This window comes from Giraffa tippelskirchi, chromosome 10 (genome assembly GCF_054371585.1).
Source record: "Giraffa tippelskirchi isolate mGirTip1 chromosome 10, T2T-mGirTip1v1.2.pri, whole genome shotgun sequence".
Classification (NCBI taxonomy): Eukaryota; Metazoa; Chordata; class Mammalia; order Artiodactyla; family Giraffidae; genus Giraffa; species Giraffa tippelskirchi.
Window position 1 is genome coordinate 150,595,308 of NC_137284.1, and position 13,858 is coordinate 150,609,165.

General features: G+C 39.3%; 1 protein-coding gene and 1 long non-coding RNA gene across 15 annotated transcripts in view; one reads left to right on the forward strand and one right to left on the reverse strand.

The window, feature by feature from the left end:
• The window catches only part of TPK1 (thiamin pyrophosphokinase 1), a 559,100-nt gene that overhangs the window by 101,376 nt on the left and 443,866 nt on the right, over positions 1-13,858 (reverse strand). For all 14 annotated transcript variants that reach the window (XM_081534537.1, XM_081534527.1, XM_081534535.1 and 11 more), the window contains one exon: positions 2,319-2,430. In XM_081534537.1, coding sequence (XP_081390663.1) covers positions 2,319-2,430 — 112 coding nt within the window. The remainder of the gene's footprint in view (positions 1-2,318; positions 2,431-13,858) is intronic.
• On the forward strand, positions 886-11,073 carry LOC145523742 (uncharacterized). Its single transcript, XR_014066864.1, has 4 exons — positions 886-1,073; positions 3,096-3,156; positions 4,196-4,492; positions 6,234-11,073. It is a non-coding gene; the product is annotated as an uncharacterized LOC145523742 (long non-coding RNA).

Here is a 13,858-nt window from a genome sequence, read left to right on the forward strand (position 1 = left end):
ACAGACCCACACTCTGTGAAAATAATCCATCCACTGGTCTCCAAGCCAACACAGTGTCATCTCAGTTATCTTTACTACTTTTTAATGAGGCAGTATTACCTATCAGAAGACCCTATTCATTAGCACTATTACCACAGATCATTGATAAAACACTTTGTCTCAACACTATTGCTTGTCACACCTTGTGAGGTTGCTATTACTTGCTTCCACAAAGTTGTAGAGAATAAAGTACCTATTTCAAAAGTCAAAGCTGTCTGTAAATATATAGATAAGTAATAGCGTAGAGCACTTTGGCAGGGCTGAGACTTTATCACAGACAAGAAGACTAAAATCTTGTCATGCCCAAGGCCCCTTCCTGGAGTAAACTTTATTATTCAGATATTGTATGCTATCACTTATATGTGGAATTTAAAAAGTACAACAAACTATTCAATAGAGCAAAAAAGAAGCAGACTCACAGACATGGAAGACAAACTAGCAGTTCCAGTGGAGGGTGGGCAACACGGGGTAGGATATACAAACCCCCAGGTACAAGACAGGCTATGAGGACGTACGCACAACACGCGGCGTATAGCTAATATTCTGTAATAACTGTAAATGGAGTGTAACATTTAAAAACCGCATAAGAAAATTTTAAGTTAAAACCATAAAAAAAAAAAGAATTAGGATGAGTACATTGTTGTAGAACACAGCGGCTCTGAGAACATTCTAAAAAACACTGACGATTCTCTTGTATCCTATGATTCTCACCTGTTCAACCCCTAAGATAAAGGAAGCAATATGGTGAAGGACAGGGGAGCCTGGCATGCTGCAGTCCGTGGGGTCACAAAGAGATACTTAGTGACTCAGTGACTGAACAACTGCAGCGTCAGCAGCCTGTTCACTGGGCAGAGCGCTCAGCCTGTCTTGGTGTCAGCCCTGGAAAGTGAAGTCACTACCAGATCCGGGAGGAAGTTCACCACTGGCTAGAACGGGTCCTTGGAAATAGTGGGAGCTCCAGACAGTAAACCAATGGTCTTAGGCTGGCAGTGTTTTCAAAAAAAGCTTCTGATGGGAGCTCATGGCAATTTCAGGTAACCGGCTTCAAAGCCTGTCACAGGTTCCTGTGCACTGGAGGAGATCTGTTCTCAGCGTCCTTTCAAATTCTGATAAGCTGGCCAGACATTTGCTTCAAAATATCTCTAGTTTTTCCTAATTGTGTCAGCAGTGGCTCCTAGAAAGACCTTTTAAAATATCTTTTGATCTTCAGTGCATTTATCTCTTGAGGTATTTATATCTTTGTGGGACCCCAAAAGTTTTACATGTTATAAAAGAATATCATGGTTCCATATTTTACTTTTTACAACCTTAGAGGTATCGGTCAATCATGAGATAATCCCTTTGACATTCACTCAGAGCTCTTTGATTAAATCGTTAACTGTTATTCTTGGGGACTAGGGGTGATTGGTTTCTGATGCCAGTGGTTTCAATGGCTGATGAATGGTGATTGGTTTCAATGCCTGATGGTTTCTTTTGGAATCAGCATTTATTTCAGGAACAGATCCACCTCATTTTTTGTTCTTTTCAAACCAGACAGTTTTAGAGTGACCTAGTACAGTTCTTAAGTACTAGAGAACATTTGAAAATTTAGTCAGAACAGCTAATTTTATAAAAATCACAGATGTTTAAATAACTACTTAGAAGAGCTACTTCTCTTGAAAAGCAAGGTAGGTTTCAAGCATACCAAACCACGAAAAAGGCTGGACAGACTGCTTAGCTATGACACCAAATGTATGACCCATAAAAGAAAAAAACTAGACATCAAAATTAGATTAATGAATTTAGTTAATTAAATTTCAGAAAATAAACACACAAGTCAAAGAGTCTGAGAAAATATTTTCAAATCATATTACCTGATATAGGACTTCTATCTAGAGTACATAAAGGAATCTTATAAGTCAATGTAAAAAGAGCGATAATCCAATTAAAATACATGCAAAGATTTAAAAAGATGTAACTCCAAAGAATACACACAAATGGCCCATAAGCACATGAAAATGTGTTCAGCATCATTAGTCATCAGGTAAAAGAAAGTAAAAACCACAATGAGACATCACTTCATACTCACCAGGATATGGAGAAACGAATCCTCATACATCACGGGTAGGAATGTAAAACTGGTATGGCCGCTTTGGAAAATAGTCTGGCAATTCATTGAAAGGCTAAAGATAGAGTTCCCATATGACCGAGCAATTCCACTTCTAATTATTTATGAAGATAAATTTTGTAAAAAAATAAGAAAGAAAGAAAACCTCCCTTTGTGCAAGGGTTTTACTTACTGAGGTTCCACTTTAGGCCTGTTGTCGTCACCTGATTGCAAGGCTGTCCAACAGGAATGAGGCCACACCAATCACCTTCCATCCCAGTATCCACATGCAATTTGTGCTTTCCCTGAGGCAGAGAAGGAATGATCATTAAGACGGGAGAAGAAAAGACTGCACGTTAATGTGCACTGAAGATCTGGTCATATGCACCAGGAACCATCCTAGTGATGGTTCACATAATTTATCATACTTAATCCTAACAACAAACCTAGGTTAGATAGCATCACCAACTCAATGGCCATGAATTTGAGCAAACTCCAGAAGATAGTGAAGGACAGGGAAGCCTGGCGTGCTGCAGTCCATGTGGTTGCAAAGAATCAGACACAATTTAGTGACTGAACAACAACATGTACTGAATCATCCTACAGAACTTTCACTTGACTTAATACTAGCAACAGTTTTACAAGGTATCTTACTGTTAATTATTACTTTAACATACCAGAAAATTGAAGTTTGCAGAGATTAAATTGTCCAGGATGCACAGATAACAAGGAGCAGGATCAGGATTACTCCCTATACCTTCCACTTCCAAAGACTAAACTGATTTCATGTGCTAAAGAGACAGCACTAAAGGATACAGAATTCAAGGGTCTTAATGAAATGCTTGCTAGAGGGTAAATACAACATTGCTTCCTAAGTAAAATCTCTGCTTTTTACCTGAGAACTGAGCTTCTGACCTTTAGAATTCAATGTCAACCCTACTAGTGGTGAGTCTGTTTCCTGCCCCCACAGCTCTAGGAGATGCTCGGTGACAAGTCTGTCTACCCGGAAACAAGAGTACCGCCCCTGGGAAGTGAGTATGCTCCTTCTATTCTGATTATGAAATCGGACGTAATTTAAAATGTTTTCTATTTTTCAGTTTACAAGAAAGTTAAAAGTAATGCTCAATCAAGGCCACAAGGCTTGCTTTTAAATAAAATACTTGGAAACTCTTCTACAAAGCAATGCTTTTCTATTCCCACCCTACTTGCTATTCTGTCTTTAGGGTTACACAGTCTTTATAAAAAAATATCTCAAGTTCTTATGAGACAATGTCAACATATGAATACATTCAATAATAGAGTAAAAAAGGTCTTTTCTTCATAATTCAAACAACTGTAAAGGAATAAGCTCCAAAATATATTCTTCATTTTAATAAAATAATGTTTTAAAGTATATTTAATATATGACATATTACCAGACTAAGGTATTTAGGTCTCCTTATACAATTATTTTACTTGTATTGTAACTATAGCTATTGTACTGTATATTGTAATCTCTGAGAACTTATTCTATGGTATACAGGCCTCAAGATACAAGTAGGATTTGTCTTCTGTAAAAAGACTGCTTTTATTAGGGAAAACAGTTTCTAGGTTACATGAGTTCTTGTATATAACACAAGTTCATTCAGACATTTACTACCTATACAATTCATATACATATATTTCTATTTGAGAATTCAAGCAGAGGGCATAAATTCAATTTGAAGGGCTTGAATATACATTCAAACACAAAGAAGATTTTTAAAGAAAATTTAAACTACATTTGAACTTGGTGTCCATAAGTGGAAGAAAGATAGGCAATATACGTAGATATACAACAAGCAATAAATTACATGCACACAGAGAAATGTGGGTGGATTAAAAACACAATGTACTGGGAAAACATAATGCATAGTAGGAAACAGAATCATGATAAATTAAAGAACCCATCTATAAAATGAAAATAAATGCAAACACAACACACTTCTTCTACTAACAAAATTAAAAATATATATTAAAATTTCAAATATATAAGCATATATACACACACTAACAATTTCCTCTCCCTAATGGGAATTGCTATCTTCCCAGGTGACTCAGTAGTAAAGAATCCTCCTGCCAATGCAGGAGATGTGAGTTTGATCCCTGGGTTGGGAAGATCCCATGGAGGAGGAAATGGCAACCCAGTCCAGTATTCTTGCCTGGGACATCCCATGGACAGAGGAGCCTGGCGGGCTGCAGTCCACAGGGTCGCAAATAGTTGGATACGACTTAGCAACAGAGCACAAGCCCAGTGGAAATTGATACAGGAACAAAAGGGAAGGGATGATCAATCAACCAGAGGACTATAATCTGGATCAGAGATGATGGCATGCTATGAACTAACAGGTATGACCAACACAAAAGGGAAGGGATGATCAATCAACCAGAGGACTATAATCTGGATCAGAGATGATGACATGCTCTGAACTAACAAGTATGACCGACCCAACATTGACATCTCATAAAAATAACAAATGCATATTTTACATATGAAGCAATACAAGATTTAGAAAATTTTAGACTTTTCTGGGGCTTCTTTGGTGCCTCAGCTGGTAAAGAATCCACCTGCAATGCAGGAGACCTGGGTTCAATCCCTGAGTTGGAAAGATCCCCTAGAGAAGGAAAAGAAGATTCCCTGGAGAATACTTTTCTGAAGGAAAAACCAGAGAAAATATTCTAATAATTCTAAACAGTAATTCAGGAAAGAGGAATGATTGGGAGGTAGCCATGGGAGAAACTCAAAAGTGAAATAAAAACTAATCTCATTCCTGAATAATGCTCTTTGGGGTTTTCATGTAATTTAGAGCACAGGCATATAAACTATATTATTATTATAGAAGTTTTCTACCTATTTCAGTGTAAAAGCAATGCTATAATTTTCAGAAGGCACAGGTAAGGAAAAGCACAGAAGAAAGTGCAACGGGCCTCATTTCCTCATCATTTCTGTCATACGGGAATTAGGAAACAGAGCCTAGAGTTGCGGATTTTTATAAAGGGGGATTTGAAAGTTCCTCCTGGCCTGAGTTATAGGTAATACGGGTAAGGTGCCCAAGTGGCAGCAATGGGACTGAGAGGTGGGATCTGAAACAGCTCCAACAGCTCCATTCTCCATCCTCAAACCAGGGTCACAGACGAGCTATTCACACAACTGTACACATGAAAGCTGTGACCAGGGCATGGAAGGCAAAGCACAGGGAGGAAAGAAAGGTACCAGATCAGAGATCCAATCAGGTCTAGGCGAGGGCAGCGTGTAAGCAAGGGGCACGCTTAGCAGAGACCCTCGTCCGGGAATCCAAGGATGAAGGAGCGAAGGGGCGTGCAGGCCCGCACACAGGCGCGGAGGCCACGGGGCGGCTCACGGAGCGGGTAGGGGGTGCCCAGGACCTTGTCAGAGGAGCAGAGCTGTTCTGTGTGACACTGTGCTGGTGACTAAGCGACCCGAGGCCTCCATCAAAACCACAGAAAGATCAACACGAGGAGTCAACCCTAATGCAAGTGATGGGCCTTCGTTAATGTATCAACACTGGCTCAACATGTACCACACTAATGCAAGATAATAGGGGAAACTGCTAGCGGGAGAAGCGGGTATGTGGGAACTCTAATTGGCTCAATTTTCTGTAAATGTAAAACTGCTGTAAACATAAACAGTATTATTCTTTTTTTAAAAAATGTCTCTCAATGACCTTTTCACTTTCTCATCCCTTAACGAACAGCAACAGGCGCTGGTGGGTTTGAAACCACAGCCAGCCAGATGAACCACACATGGGGAAACAGGCAGCGGCTTCTCATCTGTCTTTACCACTTTATTCTGCTGGGGTTTTTTCCCCTAAGAAAAAAGGTGTTTTTCTCTGTTTCCTTTTTATTTCAGATATGAGCTACCTTTATTTCTTTGTTTAGAATTTTTCCCTAAGCTTATTTACACTGAAATAGCTTGATACGTGAATTTTGAGTTTTGTTTCTCCCTACTAAAAATAATTCTGACAATACATAAGCTAAATTTAATACAAATTATTATCGAGAGGTGCCAGATGTAACGGCCTTTAACAAATTCAGAAAGTAGTTACAAAGCCTCTTTTCTCATCAACAGAGTTCATGAAGAGAGGGTACTGCAGAAATTCTGACCTCCTTCAAGTCGCTTTGGCTTCAGCAGTGAAAGACTAGGAATGATGGTCCCGTGTTGCACTGGCGGATCCCAGCCTGATGAGGGCTGGACTGCTGGGGTCCATCAGAAAGCATAGCACATCAGAGGGGCTGCAGGGACTCGCAGTCTCCTGGGCGCTGGGTGGCAGAGGACAGGGGACGAAGAAGGGTAGGAGATGCTCACGTGAACCAGGTGATTTTACCTCTGTCTCTGGTAATGTGTCTCTGACAGAACTGTCACTTCTTCATTTCTCATCAAAGAGCGACACATGGGTCCTTGGGTATCTTATTTTCAATGTGTTACTGTTAATTCCTGTCTTTTCATCTCGTTCCTCCTTCTGTGGCCTGCTTAATGGTTTGGAAGTGGTCGGCTGAATGCATTACCACGTTTGGTGCTCTGGCTAACTGCAGTCAAGAATGACAAAGGAAATAAGGAACGATTTCTCTCTTCCTCCCTAGGAAGACTCTTTAACTTCTATCGTACAATACAAAGGAAACAGCATAAACACATGTTAAGTTTTATTATCCCAGGGAGAGGGTGACTGTTACAAAATCCACTGATTTAAATGACAGAATGGTAAGCTTTCTTTTCCAGCACTGCTATATATTCATTGCCTTCCTCATTATTTTAAGATTCAACAGACCTTGAAATTTTCAATCTGGGGATAAATTAGTTTGTGGACCTAGAAAGTCAGATAGGTCTTTGTCTTCAACCAATTAATGTTTTTTTCTCCTGTTCCAAAAAGGAATTAGCTACAAGTGAACTGGTCTTTGTGTTTCTCACTATGCAAATTTAGCTTCCTATGGTTAACTGAGAGCAACACTATGCTTTTCTCCTGTATACTCAAGTCTATGTGACACCTTTACAGCGAACAACAAAAGGAATTTCTGTTCTTTCCTCAGATTTCTCAAGTCATAATATATTCTAGCCTATATGGGATTTGACACAGGCAGGCATGCAGCCTGACAGTATAGAACTTCCCTAAAGATTTATGTCATTACTGGAGACCAAAGGCACATGAACTAATCATTGACTTCCATCTACTCTCATGAATCACTGCTCAGCTTCCTATTCTGTTGCCTGTTCTGAGCTAAGATGACTCTTTGAAGTCAAAGACGGTTCTATAAGGTAAAGACAGAACAAAAATAAATCACAGACAGGTTGGTTTTCCAATCATGGTTATTTTTAACATATTACCAACTTCAATAAGGGATGAAACTGTAATTCAGTGAAAGGTAAGGAAGACACTGCTTGGCATCCATGCTGAAAATCCTACTTTCGAGCGGCTAAAGGACAGGCAACATCACAGTCACTGTCACTGTCCCTAGGCTGTAATGTCAACCTAGAGCAAAACATACACAAGTGGACACCTAGTGAAGGGGTAAAACAATCACTGTCCTTTTGATTGCATTTTACCTCTTCTGAAAATGACAAGGATATGACCGAGAGAAGAAAGAAAAGCTCACCCTGGAGTTTACTTTTGCAAAAATACCAAACATTGAGGCCTCTGAATCCAGTTTACATCTTTAAAACCTTTAAGTCCAATAACAATGCCAAATTTTATGCTAAATTATCTTAGTGGGGCACTCACAAAATACAGAGCAATTTTAACAAGCTCATTCACAAAGCAAGTGAACAGTGAACACAGGAAGAACACAAATGTCCTTTGTACTCACTGGAAAATATTCAAGGAGCAGATGCTGATGCTAGTTTATAAGGTGGATAACCTTTTATCAAATTGCTGTTAAAAATTGATATTACACACTCTGTGGCTAACTGAAACTAAAATTTCTGACACACAGTTAGACCCAGTAGGAATGGAATACTACTGTACATGGATTTAAAATACAAGGCTAACCTCTGGTAGCTCATCTTTCCTTAGTTTGTGTGGGTACTTAAAAGTTATCAGTGAATAACACCATGGGAATTTCAATAGCTGCAGGAAAGATCACTGAAAGAAGTCAATGGAAGGATCTATACTATATTTACTAGGGAAAGAGGTTACCCCTCCCACACCAAGACAGACTTTTTGTGCTGGTACATTTCATACTGTGACTACTCACATAATTTAGTCACACGAGAAATGGGCTTTCCGGTGAACTTACAACTATAAAATCTCAGAGTTAGAGGACTCATATATTTACTTTTTTTCTGCTCCACAACTGTAGAATTCAGAACTCAAGCATGTTAGTTTAATATTTATTCATTTATTTATCACTGATTCACTGATTGTGTTTCCTTCTGAAAATGCATTAATTCCTTGTTATAGAGAGCTTTCAGTTTCCAAGCATATCATAAAACCACATTTTCCAAAGTTTATCCCACAGAACCCTACTCAAATAGTCAGGAAAGATTAGAGCACTCGCTTGGATTCCCCTCCTGGAAGTCACAGCACACACCAGCACCCTAGGTGTTCTAGGCGTTTCTGAAGCAAAAAACTCTATTCATCTGAGCAAGTGTTTCCCAAACTTACTTGACTACAGATCCTTTCCCTGCCCCTTAAAATAACACTGCACAATTACCCATGAAACTTGCATTTCATAAAATCCACCTAGGAAAATACAGATTTGGAATGGTGATTTTGCACATGGCATCTGAAACTATGATTTTTGGTTGAATATTTCCACAGCCAGAACATTTCAGTGATATGTTTTGAAATTAATAACCTCCATCTAATTTTTGTTTGGGAAATTATTTAGTCACCTGAGGCTGAGATCACATGTATTTTGCTAAGAGGTAGGCTTACTTTCTGATTAAAAGGCTAATGACAATAACCTGTGAGGCTACTTTATTCAAAAGTCAAAAATACTTATGAAACACCCACTACTGGAGAAGACAGTAAAATACTATGACAGGCTGATTTTCTCCTGAACTCCCAACACTATAGTATTTCAAATTAAAACTGATACAATCCAAGTTTATCCTTTCTACCCTAGCACTTTAGTGTTGACTTTTTTTTTTTTAATACAATGTATCCTATCCTATCTCTAAGCCTTCCTTTCATTCCAGTTAAGAGAAAATCATCCGGGGAGTGCTCTCATGCTAAATTGTCAGAAACCTACTCTTTGCTCCTCCAAAAGATATGGACATTTTAAACGATGACTTCTAAAGACAATACTTATCCAAGAAGAAAGCATTTCTAACAGTGGAAACAGGACAGGTTACACTGAAAGATATATTTTGAGTCAAAGAGTGATCACAGAGTTTTCAAATAACTTCAGATAAATGTTACTCTATGGAATGTAGCATGTGAGCATGAGGCCCACGTTCCCCTGTCCCTTCTTAGGTTTTATCTCCATCCTTAACTGAGAGAAGCTTTAAAGCAAAGGTCAAACTCTACCTTCTTTTGAAAGCTCCCTCTGGATTCCAGTTAACATAGATCACTTGCTCTTAATGTCTACAATTTTTAATTGTTATGCTACAAAATAGAGAGCATTTTGTTACTGTCTTGCATCTCTTAAATGGGTGCATGTTATAGCCTAAAAAACAATAACATTTCCTTGAAGGCAAAACCCCACCTTTCATTTCCGTTAGATATTTGGCACAGGGGAAGGAACATATTAAGTATCCAATAAAGCATCTGAATATTGTTTTAGAGCAAAAGGAAAAAGTATCAATAAAAAGGCACCGATAAATCTTTATCAAAATTAAAGTAGAGGACAGAGAGCCCAGGTGAACTGAAAATTCTTAGGCACTAGATAGAATTCTTTGTGTACACAATGTCTGCTCAAATGGACGCTAGGATAAACCACATACAACCAACAATTACAAATACCCCACTGACAGGATTCCATGCACTTCTCTCTGTTAGAGCAGAGGCTGCAAGTCACTAAGACGGCTACAGGAGTGGAGGGTAATTGTGAGATAGCCTGACAGTGGACACACTCCTGGATAATCCTGTTCATTATCCTATCCAAATACACCCCAGGAATCGTGTCTGCTTACTGAGATGCAGTATGGCTGATGTTCAGCGTGTTTAACTGGGCTGAGTGTCTCCTTTGGTTTTGTTTCGCTTTCCACTCCTGCTCACAATGCTCATGGGATATTGTTAGTGCTACCGAAGAAGGGCAGAGAAAAAGAAAACTTTGCATTCATTTATTTATTTCAAACCCCAGCTTGACTATCAAACTTTACATACAAGAAGAAATAATGAGAAAGTTCCAGTTGAAGAAAAAAGAGAAGCAAGATAACAATTTTTGACTATGTGCTCTGACCTAATATTCTTCCAGGTACATAACTCTCCTAACAGTCGGGAGTGACAGAGTTGCTACCAAATTAGAGGCTGTGGACTCAGTATCATCATTAACTTGCTCAAGATCACTCAAGTATTCACTAACAGACATGGGATCTAAACCCAAGTATGCTGGGATTTTAATGTCTACTTCATTTTACTATATCCTCCTGCTTTTCTTCTTCAAAAGCCAGTCGACCATTTCATTCCTTTGTTTTTTTTCCTATTCTTGATTTTTGTTCCCTACAGTCAACCACCAAGTTAAGCTTTTGCATGATCTTGTCCAACGTTTATCCTAAATAATAAATACTTGTGCAGCAAGTGAACTAATATCTTCCTTGACCCCATCCATCTCTCTTCAACATTTCCCATTCTATTTACACATCCCCATTCATTTAACTGTCCTTTGCTAGTGACTGATCATAAGGAGGGTGCTGACAAGGATATGGGAGATGCTCATTTCTGTTTCCAAAACACGATTACTGGGTCTTCCAGAAGTTCATAAAGAATGGTTAAAGAAAAAAAAACCAAAGAGTGGGCTAAAAAAATTAAAAAGATTAACACACAAAAGTACTGTCTAAAAGATCTGAATATTTTTAGTCAGGAGCAGACAGAACATTTTGCTTCTTCCCCAGATCCTATGATGTATAAATTAGAAGCAGTAGTTTATTCAAGTACAAATTCCAAGATTTGGTTCATGCCTCACATCTTTGATGAAAGCACTTCTTCCCTGAAGCCCTCCATGAACCCTTAGCCTGGGTTACTTGCACATTCTCAAGGGAGAAACTGTAGCCCATTGATTTTTGTATCTTTAAAACACTGACCAACCTTGGACACATAGCTGGAACACAGTAGATGTTTATCGAAATGGGGTAGGGGGAGGCACTAAGCTTAGCGGTTTTCATGTAACTTCTCTTGACCTCCGAGTGCCAGCTATCACCTCACTGACCCATTTGTTCCTTTATAGATTAAAACTCCTAGAAAGGGTTCTCTAAATTCACCGTTCCAATTCTTTTACATTCATTCCAGTTAAGCCTTTGCTTAATTAACCTCTTTTCTACATCGGCTTTCACCAAAACAACCCATGACCTCCAAGCTGCTAAACCCAACGGTCAATTATTAGTCCTCTGACTTAAACTGTCAGTAGAATTTGCAATGGGTTATCAATCACTCCTTCGTGATATACTATCTTTACTTTGCTTCCAGAACACTACTCCTCTTGGTTTTCCTCTTCACCCACAATTTCCTTTGCTGTCTCCTCTTCTTCTCTCCAAACCCTATACCTGGACTGCCTCAGGGCTTGGTCCCTTGGTCTCAGGGAGATCTTCCTCTCTAATTTACTTAGTAATCCATGTGTCTTCTTTGTGAGCTCAGCTAAATTGTCTAGATCTTGGCAAATCCCAGATTTGTATCTCTAGCCAGAATTCTCTGGTCCTGAGCATACAACTGCCTGCTGAACACATCCTGATTTTTTACCTCAAACCCACCCCTATACACAGCTTTTGATCTGAGTGGACTTCTCATCTTTCAAACTGCTCAGGTGAGAAGTTCTTTTTTTCGTACCCCTGAGGAAATCCCATTTACTCTGTCTTCTAACTATATTCAGATTGCTATCCCTTCTCACGATTTCTTTCACTACTGCCTTATCCAAGTCACCATGACAGGATCTCCCATGGTCGCACCAGAGTCCACTCAGCTGCCAAGATGACCCTTTAAAACCAAGTCAGACCTGCTTGTCTCCACACTGACCCCTCCCTCAAAAGAAATACTCCTAGCTTTCCGAAAGCTTTCCATTTCCCTCTGCTAGCCCCTGAGGACTCCGGCAAGGCTCGAGATCCTGTCCATGGAGTGAGCCTGAGGAAAATGCTATCATTATCAATGAATCTTTGTTCTGGGCCAGCCTGAGGTAGTCTTTTCTATGTACAGGGCTACAGGTAAAAGGCACAGGTGCTAAAGAAAGGTTTTTGGATTTGAACTGCTTTTCACCATGTTAATGTTTTGTTTTCCTCATCCATTAAACCAGAATGAAATATTGTTGTGAGGATTAAATGGCTTGATATGTGAAGTGTGTACAATCATGCCTGCCACAGGTACCATAAGCTCTACACGCATTCACTGCTGTTATTTTTTATCATATACGAAAGGACTACAATGAGCAACAAAACAAAGAGTCTCTTGTAATTTTAGCTAATTTACCTGCCTCTCATTTTTTGTGTCATGAATGTTAGGGTAATTTCGTCTTCTGAAAGCAATCTGAAAAGTACCCCATAATATAGTAAGTATTATGTATTGGCACAAGGTTAAAATAAATACACCTTTGAAGTTATATATCAACAGATTGCAACCTTAGTTTTCACAGTAGTTTTATTTTGGTACCTCTTACAAATGAAGTAAGAGTCTTTAACATCAGAAAGGTAAAAGTGCTGATTTGGGTAGGGGGTAGTTTTTGGCTCTTGTTGTTATTCAGTCGCCCAGTCATGTCTGACTATTTGCGACCCCATGGACTGCAGGACACTAGGCTTCCCTGTTCTTCACTGTCTCCCAGAGTTTGCTCAAACTCATGTCCATTGAATCAATGATGCCCTCCAACTATCTCATCCTCTGCCATCCCCTTCTCCTCTTACCCTCAAGCTTCCCCAGAATCAGAGTCTTTTCCAATGAATCGGCTCTTCACATTAGGTGGCCAAAGTACTGGAGCTTCAGCGTGAGTCCTCCCAATGAATATTCAGGATTAATTTCCTTTAGGATTGACTGGTTTGATCTCCTTCTTGTCCAACAGACTCCAAAGAGTCTTCTCCAGCACCACAGTTTGAAATCATCAATTCTTCAGTGCTTAGGTAAAATTATGGTAAGATTTCTGAGAGAAATATCATGCCTTAATGCAGTTTAGCTTTATAGCTCTGTGCTGTTAAGGAGATTATCATCACACTGGCACAACTAAGCGACTGGGTGTGATGCATTGGGTCTGAAGTAGCAAGTAATATGGCAGCAGTCAATGTTTGTCACAAATCAAGTGATCATGGACTCACATTCACCTCACAACTGAACCACCGAGTTGTTACTCTCCTGTATTCCTACAGCCATGAAATTAAAAGATGCTTGCTCCTTGGAAGGAAAGTTATGACCAACCTAGACAGCATATTAAAAAGCAGAGACATTATTTTGCCAACAAAGGTCCGTTTAGTCAAAGCTATGGTTTTTCCAGTAGTCATGTATGGATGTGAGAGTTAGACTATTAAGAAAGCTGAGCACCAAAGAATTGATGCTTTTGAATTGTGGTGTTGGAGAAGACTCTTGAGAGTCCCTTGGACTGCAAGGAGATCCAACCAGTCCATCCTAA